The 24,707-nt window shown below is 52.7% G+C and overlaps 3 protein-coding genes across 7 annotated transcripts; 2 read left to right on the top strand and 1 right to left on the bottom strand.

Annotated features, from left to right (window-relative positions):
- The first annotated feature begins 3,283 nt into the window (after window positions 1-3,283).
- Window positions 3,284-6,950, top strand: LBX2 (ladybird homeobox 2). Its single transcript, XM_019442638.2, has 2 exons — window positions 3,284-3,631; window positions 4,890-6,950. Exons 1-2 carry the CDS (start codon window positions 3,427-3,429, stop codon window positions 5,264-5,266), a joined length of 582 nt encoding a protein of 193 aa, XP_019298183.2. The 5' UTR covers window positions 3,284-3,426; the 3' UTR covers window positions 5,267-6,950.
- Window positions 6,951-9,619: 2,669 nt separating this feature from the next.
- TTC31 (tetratricopeptide repeat domain 31) lies at window positions 9,620-16,875 on the bottom strand. 3 transcript variants are annotated; one of them, XM_019442607.2, is made up of 13 exons: window positions 16,763-16,875; window positions 16,517-16,605; window positions 13,237-13,339; window positions 12,878-13,116; window positions 12,622-12,705; window positions 11,814-11,870; window positions 11,633-11,713; window positions 11,325-11,519; window positions 11,027-11,078; window positions 10,847-10,937; window positions 10,617-10,758; window positions 10,300-10,401; window positions 9,620-10,022 (listed from the first exon to the last, which is right to left on the bottom strand). In XM_019442607.2, exons 1-13 carry the CDS (start codon window positions 16,800-16,802, stop codon window positions 9,729-9,731), a joined length of 1,569 nt encoding a protein of 522 aa, XP_019298152.2. In that variant the 5' UTR covers window positions 16,803-16,875; the 3' UTR covers window positions 9,620-9,728. The 3 variants fall into 3 exon arrangements, with proteins under 3 accessions (XP_019298152.2, XP_019298159.2, XP_053746821.1); XM_019442614.2 differs by having other exon boundaries at window positions 9,620-10,019; XM_053890846.1 differs by lacking the exon at window positions 13,237-13,339 and having other exon boundaries at window positions 16,763-16,788.
- A 187-nt stretch (window positions 16,876-17,062) lies between these two features.
- Window positions 17,063-24,265, top strand: CCDC142 (coiled-coil domain containing 142). Of its 3 annotated transcripts, none has more exons than XM_019442569.2 (9): window positions 17,063-18,137; window positions 18,431-18,517; window positions 18,595-18,744; window positions 18,879-19,009; window positions 19,082-19,195; window positions 23,004-23,118; window positions 23,329-23,506; window positions 23,632-23,831; window positions 23,988-24,265. In XM_019442569.2, the coding sequence occupies exons 1-9, from the start codon at window positions 17,063-17,065 to the stop codon at window positions 24,242-24,244; spliced, it is 2,307 nt and encodes a 768-aa protein (XP_019298114.2). In that variant the 3' UTR covers window positions 24,245-24,265. The 3 variants fall into 3 exon arrangements, with proteins under 3 accessions (XP_019298114.2, XP_019298133.2, XP_019298124.2); XM_019442588.2 differs by having other exon boundaries at window positions 23,639-23,831; window positions 23,988-24,225; XM_019442579.2 differs by lacking the exon at window positions 18,431-18,517.
- The last annotated feature ends 442 nt before the right edge of the window (window positions 24,266-24,707 follow it).

Raw genomic sequence — 24,707 nt, 5'->3', positions numbered from 1 at the left:
GAAACGAAACTAAAGTGGAAGTGTCTGAGTCGGTTCATTCAACAACGTTTTCTGAAAGAGAAGACAACCCTTGAAGTGTGCGAGACGGACTGCCGCTCCGCCCCTCGCCCCTCGGCCGCGAGTTTCCTCCCTCAGCGCCCACCCCCCTCTCACTAATGGACTTCCCTAAGGGTGGGAAGGGGCGGGCAGGCACCTCTCCGGGACTGGCCCTCATCCGTCCACTGCCCTGAGGGGGTTGTTCGGAGGATCCCCAATCACAGGATTCAAAGGAGTGCGTGGAGAGGGAAATTCGGAGACTAAAGGTTGTTTATTGAACCATTAAGATTGTGCCAAGAGAGGCAACAATCTGGGGGGTGGAGGGCTGGGTAAAGGAACCCGCTAGATGGGAGGCTGAGATGGGCAATGTGGGTGAGAGGTGCAGTGTCACAGAATGAGAGATAAGGTAGGGACGATGAGGAAAGGGAAATCTGAAAAGAGATGATGCGCAGAGGTGTGAGAAAGCATCCTTAAAGGAGAATGGAGGCTCCTTCCCCAGGGAGTGAAAGTCGGAATGTGGGGAATCTCTACAAGGAGGAGGAGCAGAGGACCCCAAATGTCTGAAAGGACAATAAGGGGAATCCGTGGAGGTGGGAGACATGAGGGGTTGCTGGAGAATGCTGAGAAAGGAAAACTATCAGAACGGGGGGGGGGGGGGGGGGGGGGTTGGAGGGGGGCTGCGGAAAGGTGCTTGTCTGTGGATCACTCTGTGAAGGTCCAGGACAAGAAGGGTTGGGCCTTGGGGGTGGAGGGTATATGGGGGGCGAAGGCTACAAGACAACTGATGCAGCACCCCCTTCCCATCCAGCCCAGAACCCAAGTTTAATCTCTTAATCTCCCTCATTAATCACTCACCCTCCTCCTACCCTCCCCCCCACAGGGGGATCGGGTTTCTCCCCAGCTCAGGTTCCAGAGGCATTGCTGGAGAAGTCCCCTCCTGTGCCCCCCCCGCCCTTGTCTGGACTAGTCCCTGGCCGCTGGGACAGCCTTAGGGCTCTGCTGTCAGCGGCCTCCTCCCTTTACTAGTCTCGCCTTCTCTTTCATCCCCCAAATGGGGACCTCCCAACCCCGCTGTCATCGAACCCCACTACCTGAGCCTGGTTGCAGTTTGCAGGGGGGGTAGATAGGTGGGAGGGATGGAAAGGGAGAGGATGGCAAATGCCCTTCAGGAGAGAGGGCACTCCTCAAAAACACACTAGTAATTGAGAGCAGAGGAAGAGATGACATAAAAGCTACACAGAGGAAGGTTGTAGTGTCTGTTTGGTGACAGGCCTGGGACATGAGCTAGGCAGTTCCTGCAGCTTCCTGGGACCCTCTTTAAAAGTAGATTAAGTCTGGGGCACCTGGGTGGCTCAGTTAAGTGTCAGACTTCAGCTCAGGTCATGATCTCACAGTTTGTGAGTTTGAGCCCCATGTCAGGCTCTGTGCTGACAGCTCAGAGCCTGGAGCCTGCTTTGGATTCTGTGCCTCCCTCTCTCTCTGCCCCTCCCCTTTTCATGTCTGTCTCCCTGTCTCTCAAAAATAAACATAAAAAAAAATAAAAGCAGATTAAGTCAAACCACCAGCATGGTTCAGAGGACTGAGGTCTCCAGCCATGAGGTTCTCTCTTGGCCTCCCTCCGCCTCCTACCATTAATAACCAATTAACAAGATCCTGAGGCATCTCAGTGTTCTGCTGTGGCCTAGCTCTGTTCTTAGACCAATCAGTGGGCCATTGGGCTGTGTTGCTCAGGCTGCCATGAGGGTACTATGCAAGTGTCTGTGTGTGTCTGGGGGATGGGAGGGGTCGCTGGAGGGAACTCATTACCAAGAAGACCCTGTGTTTCTCAATCTTTGGGAGGCCAGGTTAGTGCCTCCGGCCAGGTGAGGGTTCCTCACTCCCATTATCATTGGCCCAGGGGCCTTAGGTCTCTCAAGCTCTGTTTAGGGCACCTCAACGGCAGGCTCCACTTGCCCCAGGGAATAGGCACAGAGGATCTTCGCACAAATGGTGGGAGGTGCAGAGGTCTACAGAGAAGGTGACATAATGGACACCCCAGGAGGGACTTCTTGGCACTGTGGGAAGAAACTTGAAGAATCCCATAGAAGCAAGTTCCTCAGGAACGGTGAGCTCCTCAGGAGAGGTGGGGCTTCTCTGCCTCTGGGCTGTGAATCCCCTTGCCTTGTTGGGCCTCCACTGGTGGAGCAACCACTGTTCCAGATCTGCCTTCTTCCTACAAAGGACAGCTGTAGGGCGCTCACTCAGGTGTGAGCCCAGGACTGGAATCGGTGTGGGAGAAAAGAAAGAAAGGACACAAATAAAATAGGAATGAATATCCCAGACCTTAGGGTTTGTCCCTGAGTTGGCAGGGGTTTCTGTCCCAGGATCTGGTTGGGTCCATGAAGTCTGACCTGCAAGTCACTTTTCTATGGGGAGTGACCAGTGGCCCTTTCCATTGCTGCTCTACAGGGTGGTTTCTGGGCTTTGGAGGCTGGGGAACCCCTATTTGAACCACAGGAGCTTAATATGGAGGCAAAGACAGATCGACTGATAGGCCTCGGTGGAGGCCAGTCTTCCCTGGCCAAGACCCCTGGGTGGGGGCAGTAGCGATAGCTCCGGATTTGCTGTGTCTTCTTTCCTGAGGCCCCAGTCTATTCCACTTCTCCATGTGCTTTGACTTTCTCAGGGCCTCTAAGCCTGGGTCCAGCCAGAGAGCTGGTGGATCCACTCACCTGCTTTTGCTTCCACATGGCATCCCCATTATTCCCCGTTGCAGAAATTCCGCCAGGCCAGGTCCTTCCAAGTCTTGAGTTCCCCCAGGCCCCTCGCGCCACTCTAATAACTTCCAGCCGCCGGGACCTCTTCAAGAGGGTTCTGCAGGGGTGGGGCGCGGAGGAGGGGGCTAGGTCAGGAGACCAAGATCCTTTTTAGGAGAGATCAGAGATCCTAGAACGGTCAGGTCTGATCTCCCTCCTCGGAATTCTGCAAATCCCATCCGTTTGGGGCAAGGGGAAGCAATGACTAGTTTATGAGCCAGAGCAGAGGCTAGGCGGGGAGTCGACGGTACACACAATCTGCGGGCCGTCCAGGAAGGGTCCAGTCAGAGCGTGTACGGGGCCATGCCCTGCCGCGGAGCAGCTCGGCGGCCGGGTATGGCAGGTTGTTCCTGGTCTGCTCTCCGCGCCTCCCCACCCTGTTAGAAATACAGCTGCGGGGACATCTACCAGCTCCAGACCCACCGCGGCCCCGGGATGGGGGTTGGGGGCGCAGGAGGAGGGGCACAAGGGGCTTGGGCCCAGCGCGGGGGGCGGGTCCGAAGCTGGGGGCCCAGATCGGGAGCCGCGGTCTGGGGCCCAGGCAGCTGCTGCGCCCAGCGCAGCCGGCGGCGGGACCGCCACAGCCCCGTCGGCCATGAACTCGGGACCAGAGCCCCGGACACCCCGGACATTATTCAGCATCGCCGACATCCTAGGCCCGCGCCTGATCCCCCGAGGACCCTCTACGTCCCAGCTTCCAGAGTCGAGTCCTGGTCCCACGTCGCCTCTGTGCGCGCTGGAGGAGCTGACTAGTAAAACTTTCCGCGGATTTGACTGGCACGCTCCGGAGCCCTCTGAAGGTATAGCGCAGGCAAGGTCGCGCACTTTGACTTGGCCTTCTCCCCATCTCTCTCCTTCAGGTCCCGGTCTCGACCCTTCGTTCACAATAGCCCCCACCCTAATCTGCCCTCTGTCCTCAGCCCACGTGCTGGGACTTCCATCTCCCAATCCTCACCTACCCTCCGTTAGTTCCCAGGCTCCGCGGCCGCTCCTTGGAGGCCGCCAGCGCCGAGGGGGAGGGCCAATCTGTCGAGAACTGAGTGACCCTTTGGTCCGTTCGCTGTAGGCGGGGCAATCGCGACACCGAAAGGCTGGCGAGATGGAGACAAAAGGCCTGAGCCCGAGGCTGTAAACATTGAGCTAGGGCATGGGCGGTGCACAAAGTGCTGGGAGGCGAGGCTCGGTCTCTCCGGGTGACCTAGCTCCGCTCCACGACGTTCTCTTCAGGAAAGGGGACAGGAACAGAAGGTCTTTGGGGCGGCAAGGGTCGGGGATTACGGACTTCGCCTCTCCTTACACTTTGAACCCCCACTACCTCCTTTTGGGCTCGAGGAGGAGGTTCCCGTGTCACTAAAAAAGCGTAAAACAAGAGTGCTCATCATAACCTGAGAGTCTTTAGAAGGGCATGATCAGAGTCGTATTACATTCATCACACAGGGCTGCCCCGGGCTGTCCCTATTATTTTTTTAATGTTTATTTTTTGAGAGAGACAGAGTGTGAGCAGGGGAGGGGCAGAGAGAGAAGGAGACACAGAATCGGAGGCAGGCTCCAGGCTTTGAGCTGTCAGCACAGAGCCTGACACGGGGCTTGAACTCATGGACCATGAGATCATGACCTGAGCTGAAGTCGGATGCTCAACCGACTTAGCCACCCAGGCGCCCAGCTGTCCTATTTTGCCCATGGTCGCCCCGCCTCGGGTGCCGGCCCCAACCTACAAGCCCACTTATCCCGGGGCTCCGGAGGGCCTCAAAGATCCCTCCCCAGATTGCCTGACGCCGTGCCAAGTCTCCTTTGGCCAGTCCCGCCCTCTTCCTACTCCCTCACCTCCTCAAGATGCCCTCAGCCTGCTGCTTCCCATGCCCAAGTGGCCCGTTCCACTTTATGCCCCCCACTCCCAATTCGGCCTGAACCCCCGTTTGGTAAGGGACCACGGTTCAGGCTCCTGTCCGCCTTCTCGCTCCGCCTCCCCCACCCCGGCTTGAGCCCCCCCACAGCTTCTCCTTTGAGCGGATGCCTGATTCCTGCAGGCTAAGACTGACCCCCGCCGTATCCCCGCAGGCCGCGCCGCCCCGAGTGCTCTGGGCCCTGGCCAGGCTGGCCGCAGACGGCGAAAGTCACGCACGGCGTTCACTGCGCAGCAGGTGCTGGAGCTGGAGCGACGCTTCGTCTTCCAGAAGTACCTGGCGCCTTCCGAGCGCGACCGGCTGGCGGCGAGGCTCGGCTTGGCCAACGCACAGGTTGTCACGTGGTTCCAGAACCGGCGAGCCAAGCTCGAGCGCGACGTGGAGGAGATGCGCGCCGACGTGGCCTCGTTGCGCACGCTGTCTCCCGAAGTTCAGTGCCGCCTCTCGCTGCCTGACGGCACCCCATGCCCCGTCCCTGGCCGGCCTGACTCCGGACCCCACCTGTCAGAAGAGGAGATAAAGGTGGACTAATGAAGGCAAAGCCGCCGCCGCCCTGGGCACCTGGATCCCCGACTCCTTGCCTCCGTGCTCCGCGCCCTGTCTGGGTACTAGGGTGGAGGGAGGGTGTGGATCTGGCCTCCTCTGGCTCACAGTCCACTCACTCACTTTTCCCAATTGTTGAGAATAAAATGGAGACTCAGTCGCTCGACGCCTCAATCTTGGCGCCCCAGAGCAGCAAGAGCAAAATCTGCCGGTTGTTGTGCAGATTCCGCGCTTGGCTGAGCGCTTTAAACGCGGTCTCCTTCAAACCTCATAGCAAGTCTATTCGGTGATATAATTATACCCGTTTCACAAAGCAAGAAGCACTAGGTCAGGATTTGGACCTAGGTATCCTGCCAGCCTTCAGAGCCAGTGCATGTCAGCCGGACAGCACTCTGGAGACTTCGAGCTGAGGGGAGGAAGATGGGACACGTAGCTGCGGGCGACCTACCCCTACTGACTGCCTTTAGTCGCTGGACTCCAGCAGGCCTTTGACCCACCTCCTCCAAGACCTTGCAACTAACCTCTGGGCTGCTCCAAAGTGACTAAGTTGTGCTTGATCCTACCCTTTCCCCACCCTGAGGTCATTTGTTAATGGGCTTCCGACCATTCTCTCACTTCTGCTGAAAGAACCCCATGCTGAAACACAAGCTAAGTGAAAGCGGTGGGGAGAAGGGGCACAACCCTACTTCTGGGACCTCTGCCCCACACTTGGGCAGGAAATGTTCCCCCCAGGATAGTGGCCTTGGCAGGAGGGTGGGGAGGCTGAGTCTGGCCGCGGAGGTGGAGGCTGGAGTAGCTGCATGGGGACCTTGGCGGGTGGAGTCAATACCCTACCCCCACCAGCGGACATTTCTGAAATTAATTTATTCCACTGGTAATTAATCACCCTCTGGCAATATGATGAGAAGGTAAGAGGCCTATGCCTATGCAGGGCCATCACTTCAGATCTTCAGAAGACCATGCTTAGGTTCTTTCCTGGCTCCCCTCTCTCCATGTCTGTCCTTCCTCCCTCCTCAGGCCTTCCATGCTTCTGCCCAGATGCCACAACTCATTCTCAAGAATGTTCTGAGAATGATCCATCCAGGATTCAAGAGGAGTCAGCTAGGGCCTCGGTTGCAAGTGGAGGTCCCAGGAGAGAATATTTCAGGGAGACTGAACAATGTTGGAAGGCAGAAGGGAACCTGGCACTGTTGGACAACAACTACTGCTTATTGAACATAATTCAAGTGATGTGCATGGATTAATCTTCACAGTAATCCCAGAAGATAATGAAATTTTAATTACATTAATTTTTTTAAAATATTTATTTTCGAGAGAGGGACAGAGTATGAACAGGGGAGGGGCAGAGAGAGAGGGAGACCCAGAATCTGAAGCAGGATCCAGACTCTGAGCTGTCAGCACAGAGGCCCACGTGGGACTCATGGGACTTGAACTCACGAGCCGTAAGATCCTGACCTGAGCTGGAGTCAGATGCTTAACCAGCTGAGCCACGCAGGTGCCCCAGATTTTAATTTCACTTTAAGTGTAAGGAGACTGAATCACAGAAGCCCAAGAAGATGTAGTAATGTCATGGAGCTTGTAAGTGGTAGGGCTGGCACTAACCTGCTTGTTTGTCTGACTCAGGGGCTCATGCTTTTGACCACTGCATGTTCTGTCCCCATAACTGTGACTGGGCCTAACTGAAAGAAGAAAATGGTTTACAAAGAAAGCAGGGGAGAAAGGGCCAAAGGTAGCAATTTTGGGATTCTACTATAGATAAAGCATAGTCCTTGAAGGTTTTAGAGAGGAGAGACGTGACAGCAATGTTAGAGCAGGCTAATCTGGCTGCAAGTGTAGGGCGGACCAGTAACTGGCAGGGACCTGAAGAAGGAGCGTATCTCTGGCCACTGCAGAAGGTAAGAGCTGAGAGAATTCGGGGCCAGACGTGGTGGTGGCGGGGGGAGCTGTAATGAAAAAGGAATCTGTTTGATTATCCCAATGACCGAAGATTGCATGAATCTGTGACAGCCTCACAAACCTGGGTAACTGGAAGAAAAATGGCATCATGGGCAGAAATAATGACTACTGGTGTGGAGCTAAGAACTTGTCAGCCATTACGTACAAAAAGTGTTCTTTGCACCTGTGTTGCCCTTTCAATACACATGTGCAACACACACACATAACTTCCCTGGTTCCTGTTCAGGGCCTTCATCCCCTTCCTAAGGCTGCCTCTTTGGAGACTTTAGAGTGACCAACTCATTCCCATTTGCCCAGGACTTTCCCAGTTTTAACACTGAAAGTCCCACACTCCAGGAAATCCTTCAGTCCCAGGAAAACCGGGATGGTTGGTCACTGTGCTTTCCAACCCCAGGGACTCAGAACTCAGACTGCTGTTAGCAGGGTGAGTGTGGGGCAAAATGGGGATAAGGTGTCAGGAGTCCTGTGGCTCTTAGAGACGGTTCAAGTCCAGGATAGGTCAAGAGATACTGGGGAGGGGATATTTCTTCGAGAGGCTGGAAGAGCAAGGAGCCAAATCAGCCTGAAAGCAGACACCACACAGCAATGGTGGCTGCCCATTCTTTGAGGAACCCTAGAGGAATCCCCAAAGCAGAAAAGTACCCCTCTGCTGCCCTGAACAAAGCCAGATGAGCAGGCCTCTTATGAAGTCACCATAATAGAATCCCCTTTCAAGCAAACACAACCACCTCTCCCCAACTAGGTACGAGCAAAGAATTCTCAGAGCAAATAATTCTTGTTAGGAAGTATGATTGTGTCAAGTTAATTGGCTCTGAGCCGTGATCCCCCTCCACTTGTGGCCTCTTAAATTCTAGCCCAGTGCTTCCACCTCTCATAATCAAGCCTTGGATGAACAAAACTGAAATCTCTCCCACCAAAATGGCCTCTGGATGGTATCTCCTCCGCCAGGTGCTAGAATAGTGCTTGGGCATTAGGGTCAATCACCTGGAAGGCTTAATGAAATACAAATTGCTGAGCCCCGCTGTTGCACTTTCTGATTGAAAAGGTATAGGGTGGGGCCTGAGAATGTATATTTGCAACAAGTCCCTGCTGGTTCAGGGATTACACTTGGGAGAACCACAGTCCCAGGAACTCTGTATTTTGTGAAATAAGCAGCAGTGTACTCATACTCATCTCTTCCCACTATGGGAATCATGATTATGTAGGACAGTTGCAGATTAAAAAATCAGTTTATTTAACACCCTTTATGTACCAGGCACTTTGTAGGTATTTCCTCACACTTTTACTTCCACTCCTCACAAAAGCCCTGTGAGGTAGGGACTGCCCCCATTTTACAGATGAGGGAACTGAGGCAGATGACCCAAGGTGACCCAACTAGCAATGGCAGACTTCATTCTGATATATTCAAGGAGCCTGCTCAATAAACAAAAAGAATTTGGGAAAGCCCTGTAGAAAGGAGTTGTGTTTCAACACCTCCTATACAGGTGTGAATGTTGTTGAGCAAGACCATAAGGCAGCAAGAATCATTTATCCTGGCAAATGGTTCTCCCAGGCAAGGCATTCTGGAAGGCTTAAAAGTCCCCCACAGATCCATATTTCAATGAGCTGAGAGTCCCAGGCAAGGCTAGGGAGGAAGAAGCCAGGGGCAGCTGCCAGGATCTTAGAGAACCAAAAGACCTTGATTCTTACACAAGAAGTAGGGAATTATGGCCTTCTTTGGGGGGCAGTAACTCTTGGTGGGAAAACTGCATAAATTCACATGGGGAAAGGCTCATTACAATACCCACTGCTGGAACAGAAAAAGAGCATGGCCAAAGTAGCAGCTCCCTGGGTGCTTGCTGACGCCCCATCAGCAGGACAGTCAGCAGTGGGAAGATGTGATGTTATGAACCCTGCCAACTCCAAGCAGGAGCTGGTGAGGGACTTCCCAAATGCAAACCCCAGTGCATCTTCTAGCAGTTGGAGGAGTTGAGACTATTGGGCAAAGGAGAGGTCAGAATGTGCACCAAATGACAGAAAACAAGGAATGAGTGGCTGGGGCTAGAAGAAACAGGGTAAGAGCTGGGCTCAGGAAGATGTGAGCATCTATCAAGGTGAAGGGTGGGACTCAGGCCTCATTCATCATCGTGGCCCTGTTCCTGAGCATAGAGCTCTGGTTAGTGAATGAGTCCCTCGGGGCCAAGAAGCAGAGCAAGCCCCATATGCTCCCTGTGGGGTCTGTTATAGTCTGAAAACCTAACTTTTGTACAGTTCCCTCCTTAGCCTTGGTGGGTTTTATTTTTCCTTACTGCTCCCAGAAGAAGCCATCTGCTTTAAAACCAAAGAAAGGTTGTTTCAGTGGTCATGGGGCTCCTTTCTGTCATCCGGTCTCTGTAGCAAAAGGAATGACAACCAGGGGTGTCTTTAATTATGGTTTTAGAGTACAAGGTCTCAAAATATGCAGTGAACTTTGGGATACACACATGGCCTTGTCCTATGAGGGACAGGTCCTCTGTCATCTGGCCTGAGGTAGATGCTGGGGCCCAAGTCCTAGCACACCAGAGCCCTTTGAGGGGTCCTGGAGAGGGTGCGGTCTTCTAGTCTGAATTTGGGGCAGGGTCCAGTTGGGGTGGCTCAGATGACATGGGGGAAAACGCAAGGGTAGAGACAGAAGGCCAGGAGCTCTTGGAGCGGTGCTGGGAGGGCGACTGACAGACGGGAGGCTTGTGGTGCCCGGCTCAGCATGGGAAAATGGTTGCGGGAACCCAGTTGTCAGATGTGGCACCCGGATTCCTCCTCGCTGATTCTGCTGAGAAGGGAAAGGAAGGGGCACATGTAGATACTCCTTTTCAGTGGACTTCAGTGTTAAGGGACTTCCCAAATGCAAACCCCGGGGGAATCTTCTAGCAGTTGGAGGAGTTGAGACTATTGGGCAAAGGAGAGGTCATTCCCGCCCATTCCCGCCCATTCCCGCCCATTCCTGCCCCCACTATCTGTCTGAGGCAGAAGGGAGCAGGGCCCACTGTGGAAATGCCAGCCATTTCTCCTGCTGCCCCCTCAGCATGACAGTGGGCTGGTTCCCTTACCAGGGCGAGGTGCAGAAGGCAAGAGTGGAGCTCCCGGGCTGCGTCAGGCTGGGAGCCGCCTCTCAGAGTCTCCTGGAACACAGCAGCTGCCTCTTCAAAACGCTTTGGTCCCAGAGGAATTAGAAAGAGCAAAGCTTAGGTATCAAGGGGGTAAATGAAATTAAAACTGCCCCTTTCTCAAACTCGCCTAGGCCTCTTGTACCACTAAGACTGTGACACTGTGGTACTAGGAGCTTTCCTAGAAAATGCAGTGTAGACCCAATCCCCACCCCATCCCACCCAAATTCCTCCTTTGCTTCCAATCTCAGACCCATTACCTGCAGTCCCATCAAGGCTTTGCCCAGGCGGAAGAGGCCTCGGGGCCAGCCAGGTTGCAGAGTAAGGGCCACCTGGGCATCAGCCAGGGCCCACATTGGTTGACCCAGCCGTTCATGGCAGAAAGAGCGGTTTCCAAATAACCTGATAAAGACAAAGTGGCCAAAAGTCTGGATCCTCAACACTTTGCCTTATCCTGACCTCCGAGCACAGAGGCTAAGCCCCTACTCACCGATGATCCCGAGGGTTGAGCTTCAAGGCCTCGGTAAAAAGAAACACAGCCTTGTGGTAGAAACCATTTTGGGCCAAGCTGGTACCCAGCTCTGGGGAGGAGAGAAGGCAGGAAGGTTCAGATGGGGCTAACCCAGAGACGGGAGGGTGAGGAGGAAAAGAAGTAGAGAGATAATCTCACTTGCCAGCTCCTGGCTCTGCTGTAAGGCAGCTGCCGGTAGTCCTGGAGATGCCTAAGGATGGGGAGCAAAGTCAAGTGGGACTCGAGACCTCAGCCTCCCCAAATCTTTCTCCTTTGTTCAAACAATAAATATTGCAGTCAGCATCACCCAATTTATGTAATTTTTATGACAGTTCTGCAAAATGGTATCAGCCCTACCTTCCTGCAGAGGAAACTAGGGTCAGGGTGTCCGTGATGGAGCTGGACCCCAGGTCTCTTGATTCTAGAGCCAGAGAAGTCCTTCTACTGGTCACCTCACCTCTGCCTTAGGGGTCTGCCTGGGCCTTTCTTCTGTTGGAGAGCTCCCTTCCTCCTGGCCCATCTTCTCTTGGGGGCCCAGACTTTTGCCTCGGGGCTCCTGGCTCAGTCCCTTGTCTCTGCGGGCACTGGGGGGCCAATCCCCAACCTTGCGCAAAGCCAGAGACACGAAAGTGCTAGATAGATCCAGTAAGTCCTGTGAGCAGAGAAGAGAATTAGGAGGGGAAGGGGATGAAGGATGTCCTGGAGTAGGTGGAGGGATAGGTGGGAGTGGGCAAAGACCAAGAAGGGAAGGAAGGGGGCTCTCACCTCTTCCTCACCACACTGTCCCTGAGCAGGGTTCCCGGGGCTAGATGGGGGGCTCCCATCTCTATCTGGGGTGGCCTTGAGCTGGAGGGAAGGCAGACAGGGATCACCCTGAGCTGCCTGCCTTTTCAGCTCCCATCCTCCTAGCACTGAGCGCTCCTCATACCTGCCTATAGACACTCACCTTGGGCTCCCCACCCTCCTGCTCCAAGCGTTCCTGTCGCCTGCGATCCTTTTGACGCTGCAATGATAATGACGATGAAGCTGATGATGTATTATTTGAAAATTCTATGTTTTTTTTTTAATTTTTAAAATTTCTATTTTATTTTTGAGAGAGAGAGAGACAGAGCATGAGCAGGAAAGGGGCAGAGAGAGAGGGAGACACAGAATCCGAAGCAGGCTCCAGGCTCTGAGCTGTCAGCACAGAGCTGGATGTGGGGCTTGAACTCATGAACCGTGAGATCATGACCTGAGCTGAAGTCAGACGCTTAACCCACTGAGCCACCCAGGTGCCCCTGAACCTTCTATGTAAATACACACACACACACACACACACACACACGCACACGCACACGCACACACGCACGCAATTTGTATCTTGAAACCAATTCTTCACGTGTACAAGAGGTTATATGACATGTACTGGGTTAAGAGCTTTGCATACGCTCTCATCTAATCCCTACAACTCCAGGAGGTAGGTTTTGTGTCATCCTCATTTTACAAGTGAGCAAGTAGACACGAGAGTCACCAGGCAGAGGTCTCACAGTAAGAAAGAGGCAGATTCCAACCCAGCCGGTACAGTGTGACTCCAGAACCACCACATCATAGGGCTTCCACGAGACCTTCCACCTCTGGGCTCTGAGCTCCTTGGCCCCCCTCTGGCAAGAGGGTCTACTACAGACCACCTTGGGTTCTTTCCTATTCTCACAAAGCTTCCCTCTTTCCCTCTTCCAAATCCCTCCAGGTTCCCACTCCTTCTGCCTTCCAGCCACCTTCTTCTTGAGTCGTTTCTTCTCTGCTTTCTGTTTCAGGCGCTCCTCCTCAGCCACCAGCTCCTCAGCCAGGTGGTTGGCTTCCTGGAGAAGGAAAGGCAGGTGACGGGAAAAGAGAAAGAGAACAAGAAAACCAAAGGGAGGCCAGCAGTATGGAAGGACCTTGAAAGGTCCAGATTAGGGGGAAATACATATATGGGAATATGGCAGTTGGAGGAGCCCTGGGGGAGGTGAAACCCCTTGTTGACTGTCTCACCTCTTCAGTCAGCAGGAGTTTCTGGGGCATGGCCACCTCAAGTAGGCTGTCTGAGCCACCGGAGGCAGATGCAGAGGCAGAGGGGAAATGAGGGCAGGGCTCACAGGGCTCAGACCCTTGGGGAGGATACAGGAAGGACTTTCGGAGACCACAGTAGGTGCCCAGTCCCTCGGCCCCTTTGTCTCTGTCACTCTGTCCAGGTGTTTTAGCCTCATCACAGAAATGGTCCAGGAGGTAATCTGTCAGGAGGGATAAGGAAAAGGGAAAGAAAAAGGAACATGAGAGAGAGGAGTATCTGAGGGCCAGCCCTCCCCAGGGTACCAGCCTCGATCCCTGGGCCCGGCCCCTGCACGCCCCACCATGGTGCCACAGCTGCAGCCGCCCGCTGCTCCCATCCACATGGATCCGGTGCAGGCCCTGGGGATCACTCTCCACAAGCCGTCGAAGAAAATCCACTATGTCCTGGGAGGGGGAGGGGAGGGAGGCTGGTATTGGGGGGAGCTCTAGGAGAGAACGAGGGGCTTGGCTGGGTTGACCCCTCCACCGTGGCCACCACAAACCAGCCACCCAGCCTGGAGAACCTTATTGGCTGACCTCTCCCCACTCAGCACCTTAAGACACACTACTCTGGTTTTCCTGGTATCATTACTCTCCTGCTTCCCAAGGGTTCTGTGAGGCCTTTCAGTCCAGCCTTCTCCATCATACAAGATCTCCTCCCCTTGACCTGCCACCACATCAGCCACACTGAGGCCCCAGAAACGGAACCCTCCTACCTGCTCTTCCAGCTATGTCCCTTGTCAAATCCCTGAATATGAGCAACCCCATATAACCTACTCGGGAGCTACCGCATGCCTGAATGAGAGCAGCAGTTCCTGGCTGGCCTCTCCCCTGCACTTCATTTGCTTCCCCTCAAACCAAGCTCTCAGCAGTTACTTCCCTACTCAGCAACTAACTTCCAGTAATTCCCCACTGTCAAGGCCATAGGCAGGACTGAGTCTAGCTCCTCAGCCTGAGATTCGGAGCCTTCTGCAACACTCCCTGGCTGACCTTCCCAATCTTCTCTGTAATTCTCCACTGCTTGGCTGCTTTCATATCCCTTCCAGGATCTTCCTCCCAACTGTCCCCTGATCCTGGCTGTGAGCTTCTCATCACATCTTGTCTCACCTTCAAGGACCAGTTCAAATTCCATCTGCCCTCAAAGCCTTCCCTGACCTCTTCATCTCCAATAATCTCTGCCTTCACTCAACGAAGCTATACTCACATGCTCTGTGTTATACAATTTAGAACCTTATTATTCACTGCTTTTTATTGCTCTCTCAATTGGCAAGAAGCATGGAACTGGAAAGAACACTGTCGTGAAATGAAACTGCTTGCATCTTAGTTCTGGCTCTGCACTGCCCGGTTGTTTGATTGTGAACAAGTCATATAACCTCTCTGAACCTTGGCTTCATCATTCCCAAGATGAGAGAAGACTCTTCAAGACCTGGTCCGTTATATTCTGGGGTTCTTATGAGAATCATTTCCCCAGTTACTGTCAGCTTTAGGGGAGAACCGGAGTCATCTTGTTCCTACGTGGCCTAATCAGGCCTAAACAGAGCACACCCCTGACTAGGTGGTGGCCCACTGACTGAGAAACTTAGAAGTTACATGAAACTCCAATGTGCTAAACTAATGCATAGGAAGGACTTTAGATCACTGAGGTATAGTCAACTTTCTAAGCAGTTTTAGAGCCAGGGTTTCCATCAGAAGATTGTCCTGACTTAACAGCATCTTCATTTATGCTGCTGTGCACTTCTAGCAATACTTATTTTATTTTCAAACTCAATTGCCTGGTGGGTTTGTTTCAACTTCTAACTGGCCCACTCTAGCCATCTTTAAAAACAAAAAATGATTACCTTGATCTTCTATTTCTCCCCAAAGCACAGTCTATGCTACTCTCTTAATTCACATTGCTGAACACAATCTAGCAACTCAGTCTTCCATGAATCATCTCCTACCTTCTTGTCCTACCTCAACCTACAGTGGCCAGTGGTCTCCTCTGAAGTTCCTACAACACACCAAGTGTGCTCTCATCTCAGGCTTTTGTACTTGTTACTTCCTCTCCCTGGAATGCTCTTTCCCCAGTGAATGGCTCACCCCTTCAGATCTCTTCTTAAACCTTTTCCAGGAGGCCTTCTCTGACCACTTCCTTTAAAAAAATTTTTTTTTCCAACATTTTTTATTTATTTTTGGGACAGAGAGAGACAGAGCATGAACGGGGGAGGGGCAGAGAGAGAGGGAGACACAGAATCGGAAACAGGCTCCATGCTCCGAGCCATCAGCCCAGAGCCTGACGCGGGGCTCGAACTCACGGACCGCGAGATCGTGACCTGGCTGAAGTCGGACGCTTAACCGACTGCGCCACCCAGGCGCCCCATCCACTTCCTTTAAAAAGAGAAGCTCTCAATTCCACTCAGCACCCCCTGTCCTTCTTTATTTTTCTTTGTACTTTTCATATTTGGCATACTATATTGTTTATTTGTTGATTGGTTGCCTCCACTAGATGCTTCTAATTTATTGAAAAAAAGGAATTTTGTCTGTTTGGTTTACTGGTGTCTTTCCAGTGCCTACAACAGTGCCTGGTGTATAGCTGGTGTTCAATATGTGTGCTGAATGAGCAAAAGCAGAGAGACTGGTGAGGAGACTATTCTAATAGAGATGCAGTCAGAAGCTGGGTCTGAAGAATCTTTGTGACCCAGTGAGTTTGGACTTCGTCTTGTCAGTGATGGGAGTGCAGCGCTCAAGTGAAACAGCACTGGGGAAGATGAGTCTAGGGGTGGAATGTTTAGTTAGCAGGCCATAGGCCATAGAGAATGAGTTCTTGAACTAAGGCCGTGGCAGTGGTAGTAGGAATGGAAACGATGCGCTTGAGTCAAGAGACACTTCCAAACTGGATTTTAGTGATTTCATGTGTGAGGTAAAGGAAAGGGAGGATTATGTACAATGATTCTCAGATTTATGCTTTAAGCAACTGGATGTCAGTTCGTGTTGCTAACCAAAATTAAGATTAGAGGAAAAGGAACCAATTTGCAAAGATGATGAGTTAACTTCTAGACTTGTTGAGTTTGAGGTTTTGGAGAGCCCCAGGAAGCAACTGGAAACACAGATTCTCAGGGCTCCTAAATCTGATCCTGTCCTTCCCTCAATAACCCTATTACCTACTTGAGGACACCCAAGCCCCTGTGCCAGACAAAGCCTTTCAAGCCTCTCTCTTCCTTCTTTCCCACTGCATTTCTTACGGTTCCAACCAAACCACTCAAGTCTCACTTCGGTGAAGTCCTCTAAACTTTTCCTTGCCTCGGCGTCTTTGCTCACACTCCTCCCTCCGTTCGTAATATCTTATCCTAAGGAACTACCACCCACTTCCCAAATCCTCAACTCAGAAACCGTTGTCAACTCAATCCCGCCCACGTCCAGCACTTATCTAGGCTGCGTGGTTCCCGGGGCCCCACGCCCTCCATTTGCCACGCGCTCCGCCAGGCTCCACGGAGCCCTCAGAGCCCAGGGCATCGCCCGGCATAGGCGGGGCTCAGCACAGCTGGTTGGAAAGAGGCGTGACCAAGATAAACCAGACGAGGAAGAGCTAGGAGTCCCTTTTACCTCTGCGCCGTAGTCTTCAGGACCGAATTCCTTGCAGAGTTTGGGGACAGCAGCGACCTCCAGCGGACAGCCAGACCGCAGAGGACAGTCTATGGTAAAGGAAAGCAACGGCGCGTCACGGTGTTTAGGTTGGATGGGCCGGAGCCCTACGCCCACCGCGTGAAGCCCAAGACCCTACTGAAAACAGACCCAAGTGGGGCTGCCCTACCCTCCTGGACCCTCTCCTGTCTTGTCACACCTGCTTACCTAGCTTTATCCGCCCCACAGTCTTCGGAATCGGCGCCATCTCTCAACAACAGTAACCCGAAAGTGAAAGATGATCTGGTACTTGATACCCGCCGAAGGGCGGAGTAGGACAGAGTAAACTGCCATCTTTGTTACGGGCAGAAGCCTCCGATTACGGAGCGCGAGAGAGTCCAAGACGGTCCCGGCGGCTCCCGGGCGAGAAATGACGGCTCCTGGGACAGGGCGGAGTCCCGGCGGCAGCGGGCGTTGGGCTGTGCGGGGAAGTGGGACTCGTTAGGTTCGTTCCGGACTCGGCGTCCCATGGCGCAGGGGTCTCGCTCCGGTGGCTTTCTGCCTCCGCTCGCCACCGTGCCGCCGTTTTGGTCACAACCAGAAGGCGCTGTGGAAGAGCAGTGGGAGAGAAGGCAGGCGGGCGCTCTCGGCGGGGACTTTCGTGGCTGGCCGCGGCTGCCGGTTGCCGGGAGCATTCCCTGCCTGAACCTACGGCCCGGCGGAGCTCGGGGAGCGCAGCCGTGGTGGGCTGCGCCGGCGCCAGCAGACGCAGGAGAGCACCGCGAGGCGGGCGCTGCAGACTGGTGGCAGGAGCCGGCAGCCGGCCGCCCCATTCCTCCCGCGCTGCAGCGTCTCCGGGCCGTGTTGCTGCGGCTGCATCGTGAGCGGGAGCAGCTCCTTCAAGCCCGGGACTGCGCCTGCCACCTACAGACGGCCGTGCACCTCCTGAGGATCCTGAGTCCCAGCGCGACGGCCCTTGGCCCCGGCCCCTTGCCTCAGCTGTGCCGCGACCTGCTGCTGCTGCCTTCCCGTGGGGCTGTCCTGCGAAGCGGCCTACGGGAGACTCCGGAGCCGCTACTCCTGGCGCGTCCCGTTGGACTGGCCGCTCAGCGCCTGGATGCTGCCATCGAGATGCAGCTTCGGGCTCTGGGTCGGGAGCCTGCCAGCCCGGGCTTGTCGTCCCAACTTGCTGACGTGCTCTTGGCACTTCCCGCCTACCACCAGCTGATGGGAAAAGCCTTGAGCCAAATTCCGGGGGCAGCGCGCCCTTTCCCACCCCTCCGTGTGCTCCACCTCCTGACGGGGGAGCGGGGTTGCCAGGTGGCTGGTCAGCTAGATGAGGCGCTCAAGGGGTCGGGCTTGCGGGACCACCTCCGAAGTCGGTGCCAGGAGGAGCGGGAGCTGCTGCCCGGGCTGCTGGGGCTGCTGGGGGGTGTGAGTGATTCAGCCAGCAGTGGACTGGGGCTTGGAGGGGCTGGAGCCCTGTGGAGCCAGTACTGGACCCTGCTGTGGGCAGCTTGTGCTCAGAGTCTGGACCTAAGTCTAGGACCCTGGAGGGACCACAGGGCAGCCGCACAACAACTGAGTCAGGCACTGGGTCAGGGTGAGTGATGGGCCTGGGTGGGCATTTAGGAAGACTGGGGTCTCTTTTCCCTAGCCTCCTCACTCCCCTGCCAACCAGACTGCAAAAGCAGTCCCTTTAGAATGAACACCCCCACCCCACCCCTCCTCCCCACCAGTCAGGCAATAGTATCTGGGCTTTCAAGGCAAAGTCTCATCTTCCACTCAAGTCTTGAGGCTTGATGGAAGCCTCCCCTCTTCCCCCATCACTGAGTGGGCAGTGGTTCTGGAAAAGGGAAGCCTTCTTTTCAGGCTCCAAGTCATTTCTCCCACTAGCATCCCTGCCTCAGGAGTGTGAGAAGGAGCTGGCTTCTTTGTGTCGCAACCTATTTCATCAGTCCCTTATCTGGAATTGGGACCAAGGTGAGAAGGACGGGGCATTGGGAGTGACACAGCCCCAGATTGCCCCTTCCTTATCAGACCATACCCCTCATCCTCAGGCTTCTGCCAGGCCTTGGGATCTGCTGGTGAAGATCAGAGCAGCCGTCCCTCATCCTCTCATACCACTGAACTTTTGCAACAGCTTTTCCCTCCTCTCTTGGATGCCCTTCAACAACCCAGGTCAGGGCTGCTCCTCTGTCAGCCTCCAGGTGAGACAAAGTACTAGGGATGGAGGAACAGAACAGTTGAAGGTATCCTCTTTATTCTTTCACTCTGTTCTGAAGCCTGCCTCCTCCCAGAGGGGTTCTATGACCCCTCAGATGTTCCATCCTCCTCTCCCCAGATCCTGCACCCCTTGCTTTAGGGCTCTGTACCCTGCAGACCACCTTGCTCTGGTTTTTGGGTAGAACTCAGCAGCATCTGGCAGCGTGGGCCCCAGATTCTTTCCTGCTTCTGATCCAGAAGGACTTACCTGTGAGTAGCTGGGGAGTGGGCAGGAGAGGAGCCTGGGCTGGGCTGAAATCTCACTTCCCATTTCTGCCAAAGCCTCTATTGCATGAGGCGGCAGCTCTGTCTAGACTGGCCTCAGAAGAAAGTTTGTCCCTGGAGGTGGAGCAGCAGCTGGGCCTGGAGATCCAGAAGCTAACCGCACAGATCCAGGTGAGAAGAGCAGGGGCGCTGGCAGTGGCAGTTTAAGAGTCTGTTCTATGCCCAGCTTTGGGGTTAGGATGATGGTGGTGGTGATGGTGGTGGGACATCCCAGGGACTTGGAATCTCTAGAGTCTCTGCTGAATTTATCTTTTCTTACTCTGTTCATTTTTTGTTCTCTCTTTCTTTACCTTGTTACTATTGAAGACTTCAAACATATACAAAAATAGAGAGAAGCGTATAACGGACCCCCATATTCCTACCACTGAGGCTTTAACAGCTATCAACTCCTGGTCAATTCTGTTTCATCTGTATGTCAGGCTCTCATAACAGCCACCAATGATTACTGCCTAGATCCATTATTTCATTAAAGGGTGCAAAGTGGTGATATCCCAAGTCTATCATTTCTTCTTCATTCATTAGTTGAATTATTCCTATAAAGTGAAATTTGCCTTCATTAATTATTTGGTTATTCTGAAGTACATTTGATAGAGAAAAAGCCAGATAAATGATTGAACCTATCCTTCTATTTACTAGCTTTGATATGATGTTTCTCTTTTCTAAATATATAACTTATATTTTTTTATTAAAGTAATACATGTCCATAGTTTAAAAAGTGAAACAGAATAGTGGTGCCTCTCGGTGGCTAAGTTGGTTGGAGCATCTGACTCTTGACTTCGGATCAGGTCATAATCTCAAGAGCGTGGAGCCTGCTTGAGATTCTCTCTCTCCCTTTGCTCCTCTCCCCACCTTGCGTATGCGCGCTCTCTCTCTCTCAAAATTAAAAGAAATAAAAATTTAAAAAGGTGAAATAGAATATTATTTTAGAAGGGCTTTAATGAAAAAACAATAGCACTTTAACTACCCCCACCCCACCTCTGATTCCTGTTCCACAGTGGTGACCTTTATCTACTCTTGTCTTCTAGTAGTTTATTTTCTTCTAAACTTATGAATAAAATTATTATACTTCTTTTTAATTTTTCCCCATTTTGCACAGTATCTGTTCCTACTATGGAGGATGTTTCTCCGTCTTTTTGTTTTCTCTCCCTGCCCAAGTTTCTCCTCTGCTCTGAATTATTCTGCCCTGAATAGGGGCATAGCTACAGAGTTCAGGCTTTGTCCCTCTGCTCCTCTTCTCTCTGCATTCCTTGTATTTATTTATTTTTTAAATGTTTATTTACTCTTGGGAGAGAAAGTGCGACAGAGCATGAGCAGGGGAGGAGCAGAGAGGGAGACACAGAATCTGAAGCAAGCTCCACGCTCTGAGCTGTCAGCACAAAGCCCAGTATGGGGCTGAAACTCATGAACTCTGAGATCATGACTTGAGCTGAAGTCAGATGCTTAACTGCCCCTCTCTCTGCATTCCTGTTTGCCCACAGTAACTTGGTGCTGTGCTTCACTCCCCCCTGCCTCAACAGTTTAGCCCTACTCTACCATCTACATCTGCCTGTTCCACCTCAATTTATTGCTGCCTCCTTCAACTCAACATACCCCAGAGCAGGCTCCTCATGAGGAAGTTGGGACAGTGATAGCCATGGGAACTAGCATGTAATTACATGTAATTACAGAAGCTCCATACAGGGTCTATGTCTCGAGCTGGTGGCTAGACAGCCTCAGAGGAGCGGCAGGGGTTACTGGAGGTGGGGGTGGGCAGTACATAGTTCCTTGGGGAAGTAGTGGGGAGGTGGCCTGACCAAAGCAGAAGCTCCCTTTGTGTGTGCATGTGTGTGCATGTGCGTGCATACATGCATTCAGGCATATACACACTTGTCCAGAGATGGATGGGGGACTGTGGAAGAGAAAGCAGGTTGGCATCAAATTTTGGAGGGCATTGGACACCAGCCCACAAAATTTGGGCTTTGTCTCATGAATGATGGAGAGCCATGGGAAGAGCAGGAGGGGAACAGTGGAGACGGTGATAGAGCCTGATCCAGCTATACTGGTCAGGTTGGGAGATGAGGAGACATAAAAAAAAAGGGTCCAGCTCTTGGTGGTGGTGAGAACAGGGACAGTGTGCTTACTGTGTGAACTAACCATTGTGCAAAGGACTCTGCATGCCTTGTTCGTGTGCCTGGTGATTGCACTGTTGGGTGTCTGCTCTGGGCATTCCACTGCATATGGCACTGGGATGGAAAAGAAGAATCAGACATTGTGAGTTTTCTCCCCACCCAGACTGTAATGTCCCAGACAGAAAGACTATTTCATAGTGTGACCTTGTGTTTCCTCGGAGTGTTGGGTACAGAGAGATTCCTAACAAATGGCAGTTGACAATAGGGTAGTTTCCTTGGTATAAATAAGGAGTAAGGGGTTTTGGTTTTCAGGAGAAGAGAGCAAGAATTTGGATTTAGGGGAGCGCCTGGGCGGCTTAGTCAGTTAAACATCAGATTCTGTGTCTCCCTGCTTCGGATTCTGTGTCTCCCTCTCTGTCTGCCCCTTCCCCACTCGCACTCTGTCTCTCTCTCTCAAAAATAAATAAACATTGGGGCGCCTGGGTGGCGCAGTCGGTTAAGCGTCCGACTTCAGCCAGGTCACGATCTCGCGGTCCGTGGGTTCGAGCCCCGCGTCAGGCTCTGGGCTGATGGCTCGGAGCCTGGAGCCTGTTTCCGATTCTGTGTCTCCCTCTCTCTCTGCCCCTCCCCCGTTCATGCTCTGTCTCTCTCTGTCCCAAAAATAAATAAAAAACGTTGAAAAAAAAAATTAAAAAAATAAATAAATAAATAAATAAACATTAAAAAAAAATTGGATTTAGGATAGGCTATTGTCAGGATATGTACCAGAAGCCACATGGGCTCCACTTCCCCCAGTCCAGCCCCCAGGTCCCTTCCTCTCTTCAGGCTTACAAGCATCCAGTTACCTTTTCTTTACAGAGCTGTCACCACATACCCCATTTCTTGGGGTTCCTCTCCAACGGGCTGTATGGACCTCTCTTTTTTTTTTTTTTTTTTTTTAGTTTATTTTCTTTGAGAGAGAGAGAGCAAGCGGAGCAGGGGCAGAGAGAGGGAGAGAGAAAATCCCAAGAGAAAATCCCATGCTGTCAGCACGGAGCCTGACTCAGGGCTCAAACTCAGGAACAGTGAGATCATGACCTGAGCTGAAACCAAGAGTCGGATGCTTAACTGACTGAGCTGTCCAGGTGCCCCAAGAACCCCCCTCCCTTTTTTTCTTTTTTTTTTTTCTTTTTTTTTTCTGCCCTCTCCCATTACAAAAACATAACCTATCAAAGCACAGAAACCAAACCAGCCCATGGGCCTTTTTTGCTTTATGGGTTACAAAAGTAATGGAAGTAGGGTGTAAAAAATATTCAGTTTAAGGACATTCCAAAAGGTCCTGAATCTCAGAAAGTTACAGTGCTTGCTCCTGGTCTGCATATAGTTCCTGCCTTCCTTTCATAGATGGTGGAAGATCATACAATTCCCCCTTTCTTTCTTCAGCCTCTGCCTGTCTGTAGATCCGCAGACCCCTCTCTTTAGCATTTGCTTTTAAACATTGGTAGTGGTGAGGGTATCTCCCCCTTTTTTCCTATTAATGTTCCTATAGAGTAAAATTAACCTGGAGGACTTCCAGACTCTGAACCAAGCTGAGAAGAGCAGGGTAATCCTATGGCAATTGTCTATCATCTTTTCTGGGTCCAGGCCTTTAGGAAAACCCAATAAAGCTAGGGCATCTTTCCTCAGAATTGCCCAAGCCCATAGAATTATGAATACCATTCTGTTCTGGGGCTTTATGAAAGCCAGGTTAAAAACGTGAGATTCAAAAAAGCATCATAATTTGGCAGTTCTCCAACAGAGAAGCCCCTTTTACTTTCTCCATATCTACACAGCTCCTGCCTGAAGAGTCACTAAGTCTCTTTTTTCAAGAATGTCATAAACAAGCCACACAGGGCTTCGAACTCTACATGCCACGGGGCCGGTACTGGCGGCATCGTCTCTCTCCTGGTAACTCCTCTTCCCAGCATCCCCTTCCAGGGTTCCCAGGGGTAACAGTGTCCTGACTCCTCCAGATCCTGGCTCTACTTCTCTGTCTCCATCCTTGTCCTTGCCTCCCATGTCCCCACAAATCCTAACCATCTTCCCCTAAACGTTCCCTTAGGAGCTCAACAGATCTCCATAGCCTCATACGCTGTCCTTTCTCTTCTCTCATTCCAGAACTGCCCAGCATTCCCAGTGAGTATGCTGGATTGGTGGTTCGCACTGTACTGGAGCCTGTGCTGCAAGGATTGCAGGGATTGCCGCCCCAAGCCCAGACCCCTGCCCTTGGCCAAGCACTGACAGCCATCCTGGGTGCCTGGCTTGACCACATCCTCAGGCACGGGATACGGTTCAGGTGGGGAGAAAAGGAGGCAGTGGCAGAGGGCTGGATGGAACTGGAAAAAGCGAGGGGGTATAGGTGGGGGGGAGCAGTTAGAGAGGCAGTAGAGGCAGGTGGCCACATTGTACCTTGGCCTTCAGCCTGCAGGGGGCGCTGCAGCTCAGACAAGACTTTGGAGTGGTCCGGGAGTTGCTGGAGGAGGAGCAGTGGGGCCTGTCGCAAGAACTTCGCCAGTCTCTGCTCACACTCAACATCTTCCAGAGGCTGGATGGGGCCCTGCTGTGTCTATTCCAGCAGCCCCTGCCCAAGCCTGAAGTCCACAGGAGGCCTCCCTGTTGCTGTGAGTCACTGTTCTCCAACTCCAGGCTCTCCTTGACCTGCCCTTGCTACTTTATGTGCTCCATCCCCCAACCACATCACTGACCTCATATAGTTGTCAAGAGTGGTGGTACCCCTCCTCCTGCCCACTGCCTGTCTTCCATTCCTGCCTTACTAGGTATATGCAATGAGGTCCAGACCATGGAATTGCCCAGCAGCAGCCTCAACAGCTTGGAGAACTTGGAGCCCCCTCTTCGGCCTGGAGCACCCCCAGCCCAGACAGCTCAGCTGCTAAGCACACTATGGGGAGGGGGACCTAGCCCAGAGGCTTACCTGGTGGGAAATCAGCAGGCCTGGCTTGCCCTGAGGCAGCACCAGCGCCCCCGTTGGCACTTGCCTTTTCTTTCATGCCTGGGGACCAGTCCCGAATCCTAAGGAACCTGGGATCGCGAGGCAAAAATTCAGAGCTCCCCATCTCTGGCTGGAAAAGCTCAGCCATTTAGAAGTGCATGTTAAAGAAGCCTACATTGGGAGCCTGAAAGAGAGGATACCTGAGAACCACAAGCTACAAAGAACCTGGACTTAGAAGCTAAGAATCCAAGATCACTCCAGTGCCTGGAGTCCAGAGTAAAGGGCCAAACCACCACAGCCTAGAACCTGGAGGTCAGCATCCTTGGGAGGCTCAGGCCTAGCTGCCCAACAGTGAAGACATCTCAGGGCTAGGCCCTAGAAGAAGGGCTATGGAGTTGGATCCCTGGGGAAAGGGAAAGAGAAAAAGTGATAGAAAGCAAAAAGCCTAGATGCCACTTCCTCTTAAGTCCCAGGAGCCAGGCTAAACACACAATTCATCAGGAACCACAGAGGTGGAATAGGCATTTCTACATTTGGATCTGTCCCA

This window comes from Panthera pardus, unplaced genomic scaffold (assembly GCF_024362965.1).
Source record: "Panthera pardus isolate Hobbes unplaced genomic scaffold, ASM2436296v1 HiC_scaffold_25, whole genome shotgun sequence".
Lineage (NCBI taxonomy): Eukaryota > Metazoa > Chordata > Mammalia > Carnivora > Felidae > Panthera > Panthera pardus.
Note: the sequence above shows the minus strand (reverse complement) of the source record. Positions and strands in the feature narration are given on the sequence as shown.